Genomic DNA, 20,020 nt, shown 5'->3' with positions numbered 1-20,020 from the left:
TCCACCCACTCTGCCTCGAGAACTGCGCCCAGCCCAACCAGGTTTTTGTGGAGCAGAGTCCGCTTGCTGCCCAAATCCACCATGGCCTGGTGTATAATATGTCAGCAGGACAAATGTGAAGAAACACATCAGAAGGGAAGAGAGGAGGAGCAAAGTGTGACCAGGAGGAACCATCAGATGTTCCCTTTATTTAGGTGTGCACAAGACATGTCTATGGTCATCAAACAGTCAGCAAACACTAGAATCAGTCAAAGGAATTAAAGGAAAGAAGGAAAACGGTTGGATTCTGGAATTTCTTTTACTCATTTGCAGTCGGGCTGTGAGAAGTAGAGGTGCTGAGGCTGCAGCAGCACCCCTGGTGGCTGTTAGAGGCTGTGCATGAACTCAAACCTGCACTTCCTCTGTCATCCACCAGTGGGATCTGCAGCTCCTCAGCAACCATACTTCCTCTGACCTGGTGACCTTTCAGTGTAAAGATGGCTGCAGTGTGAACAAAGCAGCATGCAGGCCAGAAAGACTGAGGGCTGGTGGGATTTAAACAAATGAGGAACAGCTGGAGAAATTTAAGTGTCAGAATTTTGTATTTAGGAACTTGACAAACTCATTTAGATGAACGGATTATACAGAATCAGGACATTTCAGCAACTCTACATCTAATTTTACAGAACATGTTGATCTCAGTTAGTTTGAAGTGGAGACTTTTTCATATAAACATTACACTGAGAGAAAAACACCTTTATTTTATTTTATGCATCATTGTAGACTTTGTTGTTTCTGCTTACAGGAACAGACTCAGATGTCAGTTTGATCTCTCAGTCTGCTGCAGACAGACTGAAGGCTGAAGTGGAGAAAGCAGCATGATGCCGTGACAGAGAAGTCTGCACCTCTAAGGTAAAATAAACTGAACTGTCTGAGGAGGAAGCCAGAAAACGCAGAGCTTTCTGCAATCTTTGCACTGGAGTGATGACTGATATCTTTGCTGCAGCGAACATCATCCTCACTGTGGCTCAGAGTAAGACGGAAACAACTGGAGAACAAACAACCTGATGTGCAATTGACAAGATAAGATAATGCTGGATGTATTTGAAATTAAAGAAAAAAAACCTCAGAATCTTTTAATTTAATATCTTATTGAAATGTCCTGACTTTATCTCTGTCTTACAGTTGTTGACCATTGACCTTAAATAAATTATTATAAATAATAACAATAACAGCCAGTTTAAATTTGTGTGTTTAAAGGTTCATCTTAATGGTTCCTAAACCAACTCTGGACGTGTTTGATGTCTGTCTGCTGGATGATCAGATCCTCTGTCTGTACCTGAATGTTCACTGACAACACTGAGAGTCTGAACAGCAGCAGGAGACTCAGAGTTCATGTGGAAAAAAACTAATTTGAAACAGGCTGCAGGTCAACAGGAGGCTGTTATGAATCCTGACTCTGTTGTGGTTTATGTTTATTGTAGATCAGAAAACCAACAACAGCAGCAACAAGAAGAACAGCAGAAACTGACAGACCAACTTTCAGTCCAACAGATCCATCCTCTGTGTGTGTCGGACCTGCAGGTGAGAAACAGGTGTGAGGTGTCAGCTGTCAGGTAGGTGATGAGTGAAGAACAGAACAGAATCCATTTCCTCTTCAAACTGCTGTCAGACATTATCTACTGCACTCTGATCACATCACTCAGACCAGCTGCTTTCTACAAAGTCTCATCAACAACATCTTTAGAAACAAACATCAACAACCAGGAAGCAGCTTCACCTCTGATCACACACACACTCAACTCTACTCACTCACCTGGAGGAACGACAACCAGGTCGGTGCTGTTGATTAGAGTCATAGGTCCTCCCACTTCCTGGACAACACGACACTCGTATGTTCCAGTGTCATTAGTCGTCACATCCTTCAGAATCAAAGACACGTCTCCATCCTTCATCTGTCTGTCCTGCAGATCCACCCGGTTCTTAAATGATGGATGCTGTTCGTCTGAGTGAACGTGCCCATCCCGGTACAAAAACACATATTCATCTCCCAGGTCAGCTCTGTTCCACTCAGCAGCTCTGATGTTGTTGTTCGGAGATCGACATGTCAGAGTGACGTTATGTCCCGACTCAGCTGTGATGGTGTTCTGGACTGAAAGAGGAAACAACACAGAACAGAGAGGTTAAAGGTCAAGGTACAACTGTTTGACCAAAACACCTATTGAGTGGACTCTACCAAGTATCCAACATCATGGGGAATTATTCATAAATGACTGGAGTAATCTTTTTCTTTAACGTCTCAAACTCTACAAGCCTCATCAGCACAATATAGGTTGAAGTTCAGTACAATTAGAAAAAGGCTGAAAAATGCAAAGTTGGATCTGAACAGACAACAGGGGCGGAGACTGTCAGCCAGATCCCTAGCTACTGAATTCACTTACATCCAAGACAACTGGGCGTTCGTGGGCCAAGAGTTGGGAGTTTGCCTTGTAATCAGAAGGTTGCCGGTTCGAGCCCCGGCTTGGACAGTCGTTGTGTCCTTGGGCAAGACACTTCACTCTGTGGTGGTTAGAGGGCCCGGTGGTGCCAGTGTCCGGCAGCCTTGCCTCTGTCAGTGCGCCCCAATGTAGCTTGCCATGACCAGTGTGTGAATGTGGGGATGACTCGGTGTGTGAAGCGCTTTTGGGTCCTTAGGGACTGGTAAACTATACAAATACAGGCCACAGTGTTGTTGATCCTCCAGGTGAGTGAGTAGAGTTGAGTGTGTGTGTGATCAGAGGTGAAGCTGCTTCCTGGTTGTTGAAGTGTGTTTGTGGGTGTGTGACAGCAAATGGAAAAAAAAAAAAAACAACGCGCCTGGTATACTACTGATTATTATGGGACTCTTTTCTAAAAACCAACATAATGTGTGAGAGAAAGCAGCCTCTCATTATAAGACACTGTGAGTCTCTGCATGCTGCCTTTATGGAGCTACAGCTGTTTGTATACACTGAACTAAAAGCTTTGTAGCTGCACACTGACTCCTGACACTACAATATTTCTAATTGCAGCAACCACATTTTTCACTGTTCACTCTTTTATAGCTCTTAGATAGCTTTTCCCACAATCCATCAGACTCTTGTGTGTATATATTCTTTTGTTGTCTTACTATTGTGTCTCCCCCCACCCAAAACCACCACACACACCCAAACAAACCATTTACTAATTGACTGTATAACCCTCCACATAGCACTGCCTTTGTAATGCAGATGCTGCTCTATGAACAATCCTACTCACATGTCCAGCTCATGTTTACAAGCTGCTACGTTTTCTGGTCACTTTCAATCATTCAACCTGTAAACTGCAAATTTATTGATCCTTTTACCTTAGTCTTAATGGCATATAAATTCTCTTCTTATATTTATTGTTGTTTTTTGCACTCAATGGATCTCTATACACACTGTACTGTATATTGCAAAAGTGAAATTTTTGTCTATATACTATATACGATTTCTATTTATTCATTTATTCTTTAATTTATTGTATATTTATATTCTTTTTTTTTGTCTTAATAGTGTGTCTTTTTCCTTACACTGAACAGGTTTGCATACAATTTTCGTTTTTTTTATAGCTCAATGACAATAAAGAGTCTGATTCTGAAAAATTTGACAAACTGAATCAATATGAAATCCTTTGGTTAAATTATTAATAATATTTCTCAGAGTAATACTCAGTTTAGTGTCTAACAGTTAAATCTCACCTGCAGAAACAAACATGAAAGTGGAGCAGAGTGACACAGTTACAGTAGACATGTCTCCCCACTTTTGCCAAATGCCCACACAGGCCACATGACATCTCCTGAACACCGCAATTCCCTCCAGGTTGCTGCAGGCTCAAGGTCAAAAAGGGTTGCACTGTCAACCAGCAGCCTCATCAGGCAGTCCCGGTTGTCTGACCAGAGCCGGGACTGTGGCAGCCAGAGGTGGGGGCGTGCCACCCAAAATGAGGCTAAGAAGGAGCTATGGCTTGCTCCTTCATGAGCGAGGCTAGGCGGTTTGGGAGTAGGAACATGAGGAGTGGAGAGGGCACGTGTAGAGCCAAAACATCGAGCACGGGCCTACTCCACTCTGTGTAACAGTATACGTGATAAGCAGGGGTTTCACTGCCTAATAAAGCAAGTTGAGAGCCCAAGCAGAGCAGACATTGATCACTCCAATCCTCTAAAGGTATGGAAATGCCACACTAAACAATTTTGAGATGTAGGGGCTGCCATACTGCATGATCAAAACAAAGGGGCGCAGTGACCTACACCTGTTTTCACACCTTGGCTCATGTGATTGTGTAGAGGAACATTAGGGGGTCCTTTGTCCCTCTTGGGTGGGGATATTCCTACAGGGCTTAAATCTGGGACTCTCCACCATTTGACCCTTAGAACTGAAGAAGTTTCTTGGGTGAGAGGTGAAAGATCTTCAAGCAATTGAAAGAAGTTCAGATGCTTTTCTTTCAAAGCTCCTTAGACTACGATGCCTGAACGATGCCCAGAAGTAGCAGAACGACAGTCTTGATATGAAAGAGAAGTTGCATTAAAGTGATGTTTGATATGTTGGATCAATAAAATGTGAATTTCTTTAGAAATTATTTCATGGTTCAGGATTTACGGGGTTAGCATCCACTAGAAAGGAAATGACATTTGAAATTAAGTCTCACTCATTTTTGTGGGTGGATGTTAACTGAATTGTAACCATGGCAACTGAAACTTTTTACCTAAAAGACTGAAAACGATGTTAGAAAAAGACAGCAAACACTTACTGTTGTTCTCAAGAGATCTTGTTAATCGTCCAAAACTCTTCTGATCATCAAAATGGAAAACAAAGATTGATATAAAGATGAATATAAAAAACAATGTGAGGTTGGTATAATCCATCTGCTTTCTCTGTAGGTCAAAAGGAACCTACTGAAGGCTTATTCAAAACAAGCAATTAAAAAACTAGTAAATTAAAATACTGCGTGGGTGAACTCGACTGTGTACAACCAGCTGAACTAACCTGACTCTTGTTTCGTTTGACATCCTATTTTATAGACGCATCTCAGACATGTCTGCTTAGCAAAACCACTCAACCCACAGTCGACGACTGCAAAGTGACAGACGTATTACAATAACAGGAAATGAACCTGTAGAGACCACCATCCACTCTGTCTGTCAGTTAATTGAAATAAACTTGTTCTAATGAATAAAGTCAAAGGTCATTACCTCCTGCACAGCTGTTCTGAAGAACTTTGTCCAACTTTTGATTGTCTTTAAGTTGTGTTGGAGCCACAGAGAGCAGATCTTTGTTCTTTATGCCAGCGGTCCCCAACTTTTTTTGTGCCACGGACCGGTTTATGCCCAACATTATTTTCACGGACCGGCCTTTAAGGTGTTGCGGATAAATACAACAGAATAAAACTAGTACTGGTACCAAAAAAAAAGAAGATTTATTCATAACACACGTGAAAAGACCCAGGAAAACCGAGTTAACACTAAAAACGATAACAAAATAACGCTGAACACCGATAAAAACCCTGAAAACCATACATTTCACACCTGAGCCTCAACTCTCACGGCCCGGTACCAAACGACTCACGGACCGGTTGGAGGTTGGGGTTGGGGACCGCTGCTTCATGGAGAACCAGTGAAGCTGTTTGGACTTTCCTATGAAACATCAGTGCAGGAGTCTCTCAGTACATCTGTTTACAGTGAGGACAAAGAAGCAGCAGAAACACACACAGAGGAAACATGTAGAGACAGGCAGCAGCAAATAGTCCGCAGGGAGAGAGGGCATGCATCAGCTGCAGCACTTCCTGGAAATCACATGATTGTAATCACTAAACAGCTAAAAGAGGTCATTAACACTTAATGTTGTTCTGAAGGGTCTCTGAGACCCTCAAACACTCTTCTGATCATCAGGATGGAAAAACAGTTTTGGAAGTTTTATTCCACACAAAGAAAAGTTTTTAAAAAAATAAAAACAGTTCTTTAGAAAGCAACAAGTTCAAATCTGTGGGTAAACTGCACTGTGCCCCAAGTAAGCACAGACCAACTTCCTGTTATCTCCCTTTGACGTTATGTCTATACAGACACGTCTTATATCTGCAGTGCCCATCACATATCTGAGTAAGAAATCTTGATGAATGTAGCTGAAATATGTGTGTGGGTTGCCATGACAACAGCAGAAGAGCATCTGAGATCGTAATAGTTTTTCTATTTGTTTTCTTTATTTGGTACTCATGTTTATGTGTTATATACTTGTGCACTTTGTGAAAAGAAGTAAGTGGCTGGGATGGATGTCATATTGATAGCATCTTACCTGTTTCTAGTTTTCACGGTGCGCCGTGATTGTGAGAGGAATAAAAAGGAACTGTGGACGTGAAGCGTGGATTCTTTTGACCAGAGTAGATACACAAAGCAACAGGAAGTGAACTTGTTCCATAAAACAGGTTGAACACATGTGCAGAGACAACGCCCCACTCTGTTTGTGAATTTAGATCATCTTGGTCTGATTAATAAAAGGTCGTGACCTCCTGTACAAACACAAAACAGAAAAAAGGACAAGACTCTACAGGCCTCAGTGATCAGGGAAAAGATGAAGGGAGATGTGTAAAAATAACTCAGTTGTTTGGTGGCTATTGCGGAGCTTCCACAGATTCAGTAACATTAGCAAGTGGTGGAGGCCAGCAGATGCAACACGCTGTCAGGTGGATGACAGAAAGGCAGGAGGAGCAGAGACTATTTTGAAAAGGGTCTTGTGTTCTGTGTTCATGTGGTTAGTTTTATTCTTTCCTGTGCATCGTTATGTTTATCCTAATCAGCGGATTCCTCATGTGTCTCCACTTCCCCTGATCGCCTCATATTTAGGTCCCCTGTTTTCTAAATGTCTTTGTCAAGTCGTCTGTTATCCCCACCATTGTCTTAGTCATTGCTATAGTCACAGTCCTAGAGCTTCATAGTGTTTGTTTCGTAGTGTTTTTTAGTTTGCTTAGGGTTACATGTTTAACTCCTGCCATCATCCAAATAAAGGATTGCTTTTGTTTAAACCTGCAACTCTTCGTCCACATCTACTTTTGGGTCCTGTTTCAAAAACACACCGGCGCACCCCGCCGTGACAGATTGTCCCGTATTTCAGCTACAATGAAAAAGACACAAAGCTGGAGTTATTCTGTGTTTACGCTGCACAGCTGCCTCTTCTTCTCTCATTTGCCCTGCCATGCTGTTTATTGATGTGGTAAATGAATGGTTTATGAAAATATATCTAAATCTGTCATCAGTAATCAGTAATGGTCATGTCTCACCTCTAGTCTTCTCTGTCTTAATTTCAGGTTTTCACCATGTGTTGTAGATAGTTCAGGAGGTTAACTTGACCAAGCAGTCTACTTTCAGGTACTGTTTAGAATACCAGGATAGGGAGGATGGTGTAGGTTTAAGTTTATTAGACTGATGCATATGTACCAACAAGACTGTACATCACTGTGACAACAGCGTTTGTTTTCATTCAAAGGCTTTATGGTTTTTCCTATAATACCTGGTGGGCCGGTCTCTAGTCAAAATGCCCGGGCCAGTACAGCCCTGTGTGTGTGGACGGGTATTACTTATTGTCCTGGGTAGGGATGGGTATCAAAACCTGGTTCTTGTTGAGAACCGGTTCCCACTGTTTCAATTCTTTGGAATTGTTTGCCTTTTTTGCAATCTATTCCCTTATCAACTCCAGTCTACCTGAATGACGTCACCACGTTGCGGAGCGTCATTTACCTGGCAGGAAACTTGGCGCCTAAGCGGCTCAAAGGCTCAAAAGTTTGGTTATACTTTACGAGAACAGATCACAACAGGGCAACTTGCAATACTTGCAAAGTAGATATTTCATTTAATGGAGGAAACACTACGAATATGCAAAAGCATTTGCTCACAAAACACGCGATAACCTTAAATGAATGTCGTGTTTTTAATTCCGCTCCGGCCTCGTGAATCTCAACCCAGCAGCAGCGGTAACGTTTGCACGCCCTCTCCCGTTAATGCGGCAGGTAAATAATCAACTAACAGTGCATATTATGTTAGCGCGATCTGCGTTATTACAAAACCTGCCATTACTGTGCATTTAGGTGACCATGATGAGAGAGACAGAGTCTGGCTCAGATGCTGGCAGTTCTCGCTGCAGTCTACCGGTAGCGTCTCTTTTCAGAATAGATGAATGTCACCGAGCAGTGACTAAGTTCGTAGTAATAGGCTTGCACCCCTTTGCACAGCAGATGCCCCCGATTTGCGGTAAGTGAATGTGTTCAATTGTAGGCAGGGACATTACTGGGTATTCTTGTATAATGCTACTGAATAATTTATGTTATTATTTTACTTTTTTTTTTCCTGGGGACCCCGTGACACCCCATCGAAGAGCTGTGGATCTCTTAAGATCTTAAGATGTTAGGTTTGCAAGGCCATGTTACTCCTAAATTACATTACATTACAAGTAACGCGTTACTGCCCATCTCTGTTTATGTCACAAAGGCACATTTGCAATGTAAACACTGTCACTAAGTAGAAAACCAGCAGAGTGATACACCTCCTGTTGTCAGGCCTGCAGGTTTATCCCTGTGCTGTTCTGTCTTTTGGTGGAAAAACATGTTTTTTACTGGCACACATCATTTGTGGGGCATCTTATTGTGACACCTGATTGTTCTCTTATTTTAGTTTTAGTAATATTTTTAAATGGTTGTACAAAATGACTTCTCTGCTAATCACAGTTTGGCCATAACGAACACCCTGTTCGAACATAAGAGTGTCCATAAGTGCACGTGGCACCAGGGTGCTCTAGGCCGTAGGTCGATGATCGATTTTGTAATCGTATCACCAGACCTGCGACCATATGTTCTGGACACTCGGGTAAAGAGAGGGGCTGAGCTGTCAACTGATCACCACCTCGTGGTGAGTTGGATCAGGTGGCGGGGGAGGACGCTGGACAAACCTGGTGCACCTAAACACGTAGTGAGGGTGTGCTGGGAACGTCTAGCAGAGGCCCCAGTCCGCGAGATCTTCAACGCACACCTCCGGCAGAGCTTCAACAGCATTCCGAGGGAGACTGGGGACATTGAGTCCGAATGGACCATGTTCAGCGTCTCTCCATTGCCGAAGCTGCTGCATTGAGCTGCGGCCGCAAGGTGGTTGGTGCCTGCCGTGGTGGTAATCCCCGAACCAAATGGTGGACACCAGAGGTGAAGGGAGCCACCAGGCTGAAGAAGGAGTCCTATCGGGCTTGGTTAGCCTGTGGGACTCCGGAGGCAGCCAACAGGTATCGACAGGCCAAGTGGAATGCAGCTCGGGCAGTGGCTGAAGTAAAAACTCGGGTGTGGGAGGAGTTCGGAGAGGCCATGGAAAAAGACTTTCGGACTGCCTCGAAGAGATTCTGGCAAACCGTCAGGCGTCTCAGGAGGGGAAAGCGGTGCTCTACCTGCACTGTGTATAGTGCTGGCGGAGTGCTGCTGACGTCGACTGAGAAAATGGCCAGGCGGTGGAAGGAATACTTCGAGGACCTCCTTAATCCCACTGACACATCTTCCGAGGAGGAAGCAGAGTCTGGGGATGAGGGGAATGACCCGCCAATTTCCGGGGGCGAGGTCACTGAGGCAGTTAAACAACTCCTTGGTGGCAGAGCCCCTGGTGTTGACGAGGTCCGCCCCGAGTTCCTGAAGGCTCTGGACGTTGTAGGGCTGTCCTGGTTGACACGCCTCTGCAATGTTGCGTGGAGATCAGGGGCAGTACCTGTGGACTGGCAGACCGGGGTGGTGGTCCCCATCTTTAAGAAGGGGGACCGGAGGGTGTGTTCCAACTACAGGGGGATCACACTCCTCAGCCTCCCTGGGAAAGTCTATGCCAGGGTGCTGGAAAGGAGAGTTCGTCCGCTAGTCGAACCTCGGATACAGGAGGAACAATGCGGTTTTCGTCCTGGTCGCGGAACACTGGACCAGCTCTTTATCCTCTCGAGGATACTTGAGGGTGCATGGGAGTTTGCCCAACCAGTCTACATGTGTTTTGTGGACTTGGAGAAGGCATTCGACCGTGTCCCTCGAGGTGTCCTGTGGGAGGTGTTGCGGGAGTATGGGGTGTCTGGCCCATTGCTATGGGCCATTCGATCCCTATACAACCGTTGCAAGAGCTTGGTTCGCATTGCCGGCAATAAGTCGGTCTCGTTCCCGGTGGATGATGGGCTCTGCCAGGGCTGCCCTTTGTCTCCGGTTCTGTTCATAATTTTTATGGACAGGATTTCTAGGCACAGCCAAGTGGCGGAGGGCTTTCGCTTTGGTGGCCTCAGAATCTCATCTCTGATTTTTGCAGATGATGTGGTTCTGTTGGCTTCATCGGGTGAGGGCCTCCAGCTCGCACTGGAACGGTTCGCAGCCGAGTGTGAAGCAGCGGGAATGAGGATCAGCACCTCCAAATCTGAGGCCATGGTTCTCAGCGGGAAAAGGGTGGAGTGCCCACTCCGGTTCGGGGATGAGTTCCTGCCCCAAGTGGAGGAGTTCAAGTATCTCGGGGTCTTGTTTGCGAGTGATGGGAGAAGGGAGCCGGAGATCGACAGACGGATTGGGGCTGCAGCTGCAGTAATGCGGACGCTGCACCGGTCTGTCGTGGTGAAGAGGGAGCTGAGTGTAAAAGCGAAGCTCTCAATTTACCGGTCGATCTACGTCCCTACCCTCACCTATGGCCACGAGCTGTGGCTAGTGACCGAAAGAACGAGATCGCGGATACAAGCGGCAGAAATGAGCTTCCTCCGAAGGGTGGCTGGCCTCTCCCTTAGAGATAGGGTGAGAAGTTCGGCCATCCGGGAGGGGCTCAGAGTAGAGCAGCTGCTGCTCCACATCGAAAGGAGCCAGCTGAGGTGGTTTGGGCATCTGACAAGGATGCCCCCCTTGTCAGATGCTACAATGTAGCTTGCCATCACCTGTGTGTGACTGGGTGGATGACTGAATGTAGTGTAAAGCGCTTTGGGGTCGATAGGGACTAAGTAAGGCCCTATACAAATACAGGCCATTTACCATTTTAAGTTGTGTTGGAGCCACAGAGAGCAAATCTTTGTTCTTCATGGAGAACCAGTGAGGCTGTTTGGACTTTCCTATGAAACTTCAGTGCAGGAGTCTCTCAGTACATCTGTTTACAGTGAGGGAGAAAAAAGCAGCAGAAACACACACACTTTCATCTGAATGAAAAAAAACCAAACAAAATTATAATGTATTTAAAAATAAACCTAATATACACCCCCTTGGCTAGCCCAACTGCAGAAACACACTGGTGATCCGCAGCTAGACAAAGGGCCTCCTCCGAGTGGTGTAAAACAAAAACAAAATATACATTAAAATAAATGAATCCTTCAATCTAGAGCATGTATCCAAGTCCTCTAATTGGATGATTCAGTCCATTAATGCCTTCTATATCTGGCATGTACGGCGCCACTGTGCTCTAGAATGTTAACTTCTAGGAAGCTGGCAGCAGAAAGTATTACATATATTACTTATATTACAAGATTTTTTGTAAAATGACAAAAAAAAAACCCCGCAAAACAACTTAAAAATTCTTTATAATGCTGTTTTTCTGTAACATGTTAAACACAACATTGTGCCACAATCACTGATGGATGAAATATGACTCACTGACTCCTTTTTAGGTTTATTCAACATAAGCATTTTTAAATGTGAACAATTAAAATAATGTAGCAAGTTAATCTGTAGGTGAACGGATCTCAGATGAACAAAGTTGATTCAAATTACTCCTGTTTCACTTTGACATCCTGTTTTTACAGATGCATCTTAGATATCTGTAAACCATTTAACCCACAGTCAGCCTCATTTGCAATGTATTACTGTAACAGGAAATGACCTTGTTTCAAAGAAAACAGGTCGGTGTATAGAGACAACCCTCCACAGTGTCTGTCAGTGAAATAAAATGAACTTGGTCTAATGAGTAAAGGTCATGACCTCCTGTGCAGCTGTTCTGGAGAACTTCGTCCAACTCTGATTGTCTTTAAGTTGTGTTGGAGCCACAGAGAGCAAATCTTTGTTCTTCATGGAGAACCAGTGAGGCTGTTTACAGTGAGGGACAAAGAAGCAGCAGAAACAGACGAGCAGTAACCGTTTATAATGGAGGTGATTTTCTTCAATATGTTGTATCAGCTAAGGTCTGACAGTTTTTCTTGAATCTGTTTAATAAGTGTTTTCACAGATGAAAGCATCCAACAGTAAAACAGGCTCAGTGTCTCTCCAGAATCTGCTGTGTAGCAGGGTTTTTCATTTTCTCTTGACTGGATTGTTCAGCCTGAATTGCTGTGTGTTGCTGACCTACAGCAGACAAGAGCTTCTGGAAATTACTCCAGTAGTTTTGTCGCCGATCTCGACTCATCCCAGAGATCTCCAGAACACCAGAGGCTGCCCACTATTCCCGGCCGGGCGGATGTGCATGCAGGTGGTGCCAAGAATGTAAACAAAGGTTGGGTTGGTGTAGAGGGCTCTGGGCTAAGCTAAAGCTAACACCACCTTGCTCCCTTTGTTCAACATTTTCCTCGCCAGTGTCCATTCTCTGACAAACAAAATGGATGAGATATAGAGCTCCCTCACCAACAACAGACAGATTATGGACTCAAATGGCATGTTTTTCATCGAAACATGGTTTAACAACAGTTGCCCGGCTGCTATTGAGTTAGTAGGACACCAGATACTGAGCTGACAGGCTAGCAGATGACTCTGGCAAGACCAGAGGTTGTTGTACCATATCACCCTATTAGAGCACTTTGCTCTCACACTGCAGGCCTACTTGTTGTTCCTAGAGTATTTAAAAGTAGAATGGGAGGCAGAGCCTTCAGTTTTCAGGCCCCTCTTCTGTGGAACCAGCTTCCAGTTTGGATTCAGGAGACAGACACTATCTCTACTTTTAAGATTAGGCTTAAAACTTTCCTTTTTGCTAAAGCATATAGTTAGGGCTGGACCAGGTGACCCTGAATCCTCCCTTAGTTATGCTGCAATAGACGCAGGCTGCCGGGGGATTCCCATGATGTATTGAGTTTTTCCTTTCCAGTCACCTTTCTCACTCACTATGTATTAACAGACCTCTCTGCACTGAATCATATCTGTTATTAATCTCTGTCTCTCTTCCACAGCATGTCTTTATCCTGTTTTCCTTCTCTCATCCCAACCGGTCGCAGCAGATTGCCCCGCCCCTCCCTGAGCCTGGTTCTGCTGGAGGTTTCTTCCTGTTAAAAGGGAGTTTTTCCTTCCCACTGTTGCCAAAGTGCTTGCTCATAGGGGGTCATATGATTGTTGGGTTTTTCTCTGTATCTATTATTGTACGATTCACTGCTCAATATAAAGCACTTTAAGGTGACTGCTGTTGTGATTTGGCGCTATATAAATAAAATTGAATTGAATTGAATAGGTTCTCGTCAAACACGTTCCTGAAACCACAGTAATTACTCCCTTTGGCCTTCTCGAGTTTTTGCACATGTTGTTTTGCCTGAAAAGTGTTGCCATGACTTTTCAGTGATTGATAGACTGTATTGCCTTTCATCTTCGTGTACCTGGATCAGAGGTTTTAGATGTGTCCTTGATCCATCACAGCTGATTTAAATGGATAAATTACCTTCTTAACATGTCTCAGAAAGTTCAGATTGGGACACAAACCTTCCAGAGGACAAACTAAGCAGATGTAAGGACGATTGAGGAAGATTGTATGATTTCTATACATTTTACATCAGATGACTACTTTGGTTGTAAAATTCAGATAATTATTTATTAAAAGCTAGACATTTTAGCAGCTTTTATGGCTGTGGCTCCACCTATCATCAGCTGATATTAAATAAAATAATAATAGAAAGTTATATAAAATAAATTGTAACAACAGCTTATCAAGCTTAAACCTGCTGCTATTGTTTAGCGCAACATCTGCTGGTTTCATTTTTCTGGCGTAAACAAGAGTGACTTGCATCACAAAAACCGATCAGCTGATCATTGATCAGTTTCATTGTTGAAGTAGCAACAGGAGAGGGAAAGGGAGGGAATGAGAAGAAGAGACAGCTGCACAGCATAAAGACAAAGGATAACTCCAGCTTTGGGTCTTTTTTTCATTCTAGCTGAAGTACGAATTGTGTTTCTTTACATCTCAATACAATTTTCTTCTTTTGTCTGTGATAAGATTGCTTTCAGAGCCGTTGCCCAAGCATGGGGGAGGCTGAATCAGACCTCCTCAGCTGTACTTGGTTCAGCCCATAGTTGATCATGACCAACTGGCCAATTCACCACTGTTACAAAACAGAACAAAACAAAAAGCAATGGACCATAAAAATGAAAAATCCCCCATCTGCACACCAGGCAAAAGCCTAGTATGCCCAATGGCCAGTCCAGCTATGGTGCACTGTAGTCAGTAGGCCAAGTGGGAAATATTTAATTATTTTATGTCAACAGTGTTGATTTATTGTTAATGAGGGTTCTTAGAAAATATGTGTGTGTGGTGTAGTTGACCATATTACCATGTAACCTGAGGTAATGGTATGGCTATAGGGCCAGTTAGCTGCAGTCTATAAAGGGCAGCCAGTTAACATCTGAGGCAGTTAGTGAAACCAAGTCTCACTTGGCTACATTGTTTTGTTTTGTTTTTACCATTTATGTTTTCGTATTTTTACTGTTGATGAATAAACAAGTGGTTGGCCTCCATCTCGTCTCATTATTTGAACCTAGGTGCTACTGGTCGTACTCACAATGACAAACATTTTTTCCACTGTGTTTGGACTGAGCCAGTTCCTTTTCTTTTTGACAGCTTCTCCAGCTTTCAAAAACACATGTTCACATATGGGTGAACATGTGTTCTGAGTGACCCAGGATCCCTGAGCAGTTATAGACTTATGTTACATCATATGTATTTTTGGTGTTGCTACCCCTCTTCTCTATGCTTGTACATATGTGTGTGTATGGCGGTGTGTCTGAACGCTCGTTTACAAGCACCTTCAGGCCTGGTGGGTGTGGCCCTGCTAGGGGACTGGCCACACCCGAAACCACACACCTGCTCCTGATCAGGGCTCGTCGGGGGAGCTACTTAGGAGAATCTTGGAGCTGCCACCGATGCGGAATCACTGCATGAGACTTCACGTCAGTCTTGGCTCAGTCAAGGTCTGTGAGTGTATGCCTACCGGAATACAGTGTCTTGACCATTGACTGTAGAAAACATGGATGACGTGACAACACCCCAAAACGTCTCTATCGCCCCCTGGTGTCTGGCTGCAGTATAGGTCTTAAATACTTATAATACTAAGTGCAATAATCCTTTCTGTCATTGTTGTATTTTTACTCAGTTGTATATAGTATTTGTATTTGTATTCTATTTTTATCTTATTGTATATTTATTTTATTTTATTCTACTGTATATAGTATTTTATTTTATTCTATTCTGTACAGTTGTGTACTGTATTTATTCTTATTGTATTCTAATTTTTGCCTCATAACTTTTGCACTGTCCACTTCCTGCTGTGACAAAACAAATTTCCCACGTGTGGGACTAATAAAGGTTATCTTATCTTATCTTATCTTATCTTATCTTAAACCCCACCTCCTCCATGTTAGCGGATGGGACTGGGGTCAGACTAAAGTAAATTTATTCTCCTCAGAAATTTTTTTTCCAAAGATTCTTTCTTTTGTTTTCAATAGTTCTCATCATGCTGATTTATGTCCAAGGGGTCTCCTTTCCCATAAGTTTGATTCTAATTCCTACCGCGGTGATGTTAAATTGGGGTGAAACGTCATCGTAACAGACTGGCAGCTGCAGTCACGGAGAAACTTGCGTATCTCTGCTCGGGAATAGCAAATAGAGCGTAGGCTCTGAGAGGAGGGCCAGCGTTTACGCTACGAAAACACGACCGAGTGTTTTAACCTGACAGCCTGAGGTGTTCTTCAGTAAACTGGACTACCCGACAGAAGGACCCGATGCACTTTTTCGGTAAGTTAAATGTGTTTGTAAGATACTCCGTAACTACCGTCCTTAGCTCGGTCCTGAGACCTAGCTAGCTAAAATGAGGACTCGGCTGTCAGGGTTCGTTTAGCTAACCCGTGCAGGTGAATGAATTTACACAGACTAAAGAAATCAAGAGAAACGCTCCGGGCTACTCACTAATTACTGTTACTGTACTTTTATTGCAAGTATTATACTGTAAAAGCAACAGGCTGCATCCTGCTTCAGCTCCTGTGCAGAGCTGAATACTAAATATGTGCAAACAACAGCATGTTTTCAGTCTCTTGCCACATCTATAAAGACAGTAACATTTTTTTTTTTTAAAAGCTTGTACTTCAGCAACTCCTCATTAATCAGGAACTATGGATTAAAGTACTGTAGTGTACTGTAATACTGAAAAAAATGTAAGAGAAGAACTTCAGATCCTGAGTGTGTGAGGACAGAAGAATCAGCTTTATTTCAATTTTGAGGGATAAAATTTATATCTGAGATTGTGATGATTCTGTTCTCTTTGTGATTACAGGAGCTGCCCTCAGATTCAGACCTCAGCACCACCCAGTAACAGCAGACAGATCATCCAACATGTTCACATGTTAACTGCAGAATGAACTGATGCAAACAGTACAAAGGTTAAAGTACCACATGTGCTGTAATGAAAGCTGCAGCTATTTTATTGATAAAGTTAAAGACAAAAAACCAAAAGCATTAATCACCCCTGTAACTGTGTCACTATATATCAGCATTAACAGGACCTCAGTTTGGTGTTTCAGAGAGCTGCTGATCTCACACCTGCACAGCTTCCGTTTTAAACACATGATGTACTCAGCTCCATGAAGAGCATATGAGATTTTCTCTAACAAAATTAAATAAAACCTGATGAAGGTCAAAGGTCATCACTTCTATGTTGAACTAAAAACTTGTCATCTGGAACTCTTTCACAGTTTTTTGCAGATAGTATTATTTACCATAAAGTAGAGCTGGGCGATAGAACGATAATGATATGTTTTGCGAAATAACTTTTTCTCGATAGAAAAATTAAACTATTGCGATAGGCCTCACCGCTCTTGTCCTCTAAAAAAAAAAAAAAAGGTCAGCCAATCCAAATTAAGTAGCGCAGAGCCGAACCAATCACAGCCGCAGCGTCACGTCGCGTGACTTGTTACGTACAGCACAAGTGCCAAGCCGCACATGTGTATTTGTTTGGGAAGCAGCCAGCCGCCGTACCGCCCGGGTAATGGAGGGAAATGAGTGTGCCGACTAGAGAAAAATCAACCGAGAGCGTGACCGAAGGTTACTGAAGAGAAAACAGATGATGGTTCCAATGCTGGAGAGATTGTCGAACGGAAGAGCCACAGAATCAGAATCAGAATACTTTATTGATCCCTGGGGGAAATTATTTTTTGTTACAGTGCTCCATTTTAAACCAACATTAAGACAAGACAGACAATACGCTAACTAAGAATAGTACAATATATACATATATATACATACATACATACATAAGTCACTTATAAATAAATATTTGGAAAAGAAACGTGTAGTTGTAGCAGCAAACAGTGTGTTAAGTGGATGCGTTGTACAGGGAGATGGCCACAGGCAGGAATGATTTCCTGTGTCGTTCAGTGGTGCTTTTCGGTAATCTCAGTCTCTCACTGAACGAGCTCCTGTGACTGACCAACATGTCATGGAGTGGGTGGGAGGTGTTATCCAACATTGTCTTTATCTTGGACAGCATCCGCCTCTCCGACACCACCTTGAGAAGTTCCGTAGTGTGAAGGTATTTCGGCTATTTCAAGTCTGACAAAAAACAGAGTAGCGTGCACTGTAAATTGTGCTGAAAGCAGGTCTGAAAATACAATAAACCGGTGCATGCTCAATCTCTGACTGGAAGCGCTAATTCGTCATTCGGCTTTTGTCAGACTAAAGTAACTGTTAAAACTGTTTGAAAAGCTAAACTATACAACAAAGAGAGATTGAGAAGTTCCCTTTAGTTCTCAGTTTATTTGATATTGACAAAAGTTAGTCAATTTTGTCTGTTCTTCTGTAAAACAAACTAAGATTTATTTTTAGAATTAATATTTTGTTTCTAAGTGGTATTGACAATTTAGTCTGTTTTGTTTGTTCTAATTTGAAACTTAAACGCTTTAGCAGCTGCCTTTTGTATAGTTTGCAATATTTGCCTTTTATTTATCTGAAAAAGTCTCATGTTCCTTAAGTACATCTCCCCTGTTGAACTTATTATGGGAAATAAATATTTAAAAACAAGCTGCTGATTATTTCACATTTTACTTGTGAGCAACGGCACATTTAAATCTTACAAATATAGTTATTTCAGAGTATTTATAACATTATACAAACCAAAGGTCTCCATCACAGTGTTCATGAAATGCTGGGTTTATCCATCTCCTGGGGCGGGCCTACAGAGGAGTGATGAAGATTTCCCTGTGAGGGAGCTGCTGATGCAGATCATGAGTCCTGCTTGATCAATGCCATGAGCTTCAGTCTTCCTGGTGTTTCTTAACTGAAGCCTCTTTCAGTGGGTCAACAGAACTTCTGGCACAGGACAGCTGTGATGAAAGAAAGGGAAGAAGTTTCTCCAAACCTCTGGACCCAGAAACCCAGCTTAGTCCTCATGGTCTCCCTCACTAGTTTGTCTCCAGGCAGCTGTTGATATAATATGGATTATTATTAAATGAAAAGAACAAATCACACTACACTACTGAAACCTCATGCTGCTGTTTTTAAAGTCTCCATGTTACCAGGCTGTAGAGGGCTCTAAAGATTTAAACAGTTTTAGATCCATTACACTCACAGTAGTAACTCTGGGCCTCTGTGGAGTGTGCAGCTGATCTCATCGCTGTCTAAAAATGGATAAAAAAAATATAAGAAGTGCTGAATCCTTCAATAATACAGACTATTAGAGTAACAGGTGTGTAGCATCGCTAACTAGCTAGCAACAAGCCTCCAACACAGTGCGTATGCTAGCGGCTAATCTAACTAACGAATTAACAACAGAGCGATTTTAGAACTATAAGATGTTAAGCTGTGTGTCTTTTTTTTTAACAGTGACATGGTTGTATTTACCTTAATTAAACGAGTCGTCAGTCGCGGTAAACCAGCAAAAAAACTCGAGTTGCCGGGCTACGTAAAAAGTGTAGAGGGGCGTGTTAGCGGTTACGTCCAGCGGGTGTGTGGGCAGGAGTGTTACACAGTCGCTCCACCTCAAGTCACTACTGTGCAGACTCTGGCTCCAAATTTGCAAGATGGCAGCCTCCACAAGCGGGATATTTTGGCTTCACTTTTGCACAATGGTAGGAGGCGGTGTCGCGTCGTCCATCTTTTCTACAATCAATGGTCTTGACGGCTGCCTCTGTTATTTTCCCCTCAGGAGGAGCGTGGAACATCGGAGGGCAGCAGGCACGGGGTGTGTGTAGAACACACGAGAGTGGAGAACACGGAGCTTTTTGAGAAGGCACGACACGGGAGTCTGGAGAAAACAGGGGGCTTTATTGTTGTTTGGTTCCACTGTAAATAAACGCACTGTTCGCACACAGAGCACCGCGCCTGGGTCCTTCCCTAAACCCCCACGGTCTGCCAGCCAGACCGTGACACAAACATCCTTTTAATACAGTGAGTACTTTTGACTTCCTTAAATTTCTGAAACTAAAACCACAGTGGTCTTGCTGATTCTAGTTAACTAACCTTATTTTTTTCCTGTTTCGGCTAAGAACCGTCTTCTTCTCGTGAGAATGTGCTCTGTGGTAAAATGTGTCAGCGTACACTGAAAGCAGATGGCAGCTTTGTGGGTTTGGGTGTTTCCGTTTCAAACAAACTTTTGTATGAAGGCTTTTGTTTCTCATCAGAGATGTTAAGAATACGAAGTGTGGGAACCTGCTGTTTTTTTTATAAAATCTTATATATAAGAAGAAAAGTAAAAGTATTTTGATATTGCTGTAGTATAATATTGTAGTTGTTTTAAAATTTAAAGTAAAATGTTATGGTCAACAAAGAATAATCCAGCCGTAATCTACTCAACAGAGAAATTGAAGATGTCAG

At 43.0% G+C, this 20,020-nt stretch overlaps 1 protein-coding gene across 2 annotated transcripts; it reads right to left on the bottom strand.

Annotated features, from left to right (window-relative positions):
* Nucleotides 1-157: 157 nt before the first annotated feature.
* On the bottom strand, nucleotides 158-5,058 carry LOC146713027 (uncharacterized). 2 transcript variants are annotated; one of them, XM_085452412.1, is made up of 4 exons: nucleotides 5,004-5,058; nucleotides 4,768-4,891; nucleotides 1,796-2,131; nucleotides 158-1,557 (listed from the first exon to the last, which is right to left on the bottom strand). In XM_085452412.1, exons 2-4 carry the CDS (start codon nucleotides 4,880-4,882, stop codon nucleotides 1,424-1,426), a joined length of 585 nt encoding a protein of 194 aa, XP_085308538.1. In that variant the 5' UTR covers nucleotides 4,883-4,891; nucleotides 5,004-5,058; the 3' UTR covers nucleotides 158-1,423. The 2 variants fall into 2 exon arrangements, with proteins under 2 accessions (XP_085308538.1, XP_085308537.1); XM_085452411.1 differs by having other exon boundaries at nucleotides 4,768-5,037.
* Between the last annotated feature and the right edge of the window lie 14,962 nt (nucleotides 5,059-20,020).

This window comes from Copadichromis virginalis, linkage group LG3 (genome assembly GCF_057382275.1).
Source record: "Copadichromis virginalis isolate Kocher_CV1m ecotype Utaka linkage group LG3, C_Virginalis_male_GT1.1, whole genome shotgun sequence".
NCBI classification, from domain to species: Eukaryota; Metazoa; Chordata; class Actinopteri; order Cichliformes; family Cichlidae; genus Copadichromis; species Copadichromis virginalis.
The sequence above is the reverse complement of the archived record's forward strand: the minus strand, read 5'-3'. Positions and strand labels throughout refer to the sequence as shown.

What these genes read in the sequence shown, in the direction of transcription:
- LOC146713027 (XM_085452412.1), bottom strand. Translation starts at nt 4,882, where the DNA reads ATGGATTATACCAACCTCACATTGTTTTTTATATTCATCTTTATATCA. An exon ending in AAGATCTCTTGAGAACAACA is followed by an intron (nt 2,132 to 4,767) that starts GTAAGTGTTTGC and finishes TTCCTCTTTCAG; the next exon opens with TCCAGAACACCATCACAGCT. An exon ending in CCTGGTTGTCGTTCCTCCAG is followed by an intron (nt 1,558 to 1,795) that starts GTGAGTGAGTAG and finishes TCTCACCTGCAG; the next exon opens with GTCCGACACACACAGAGGAT.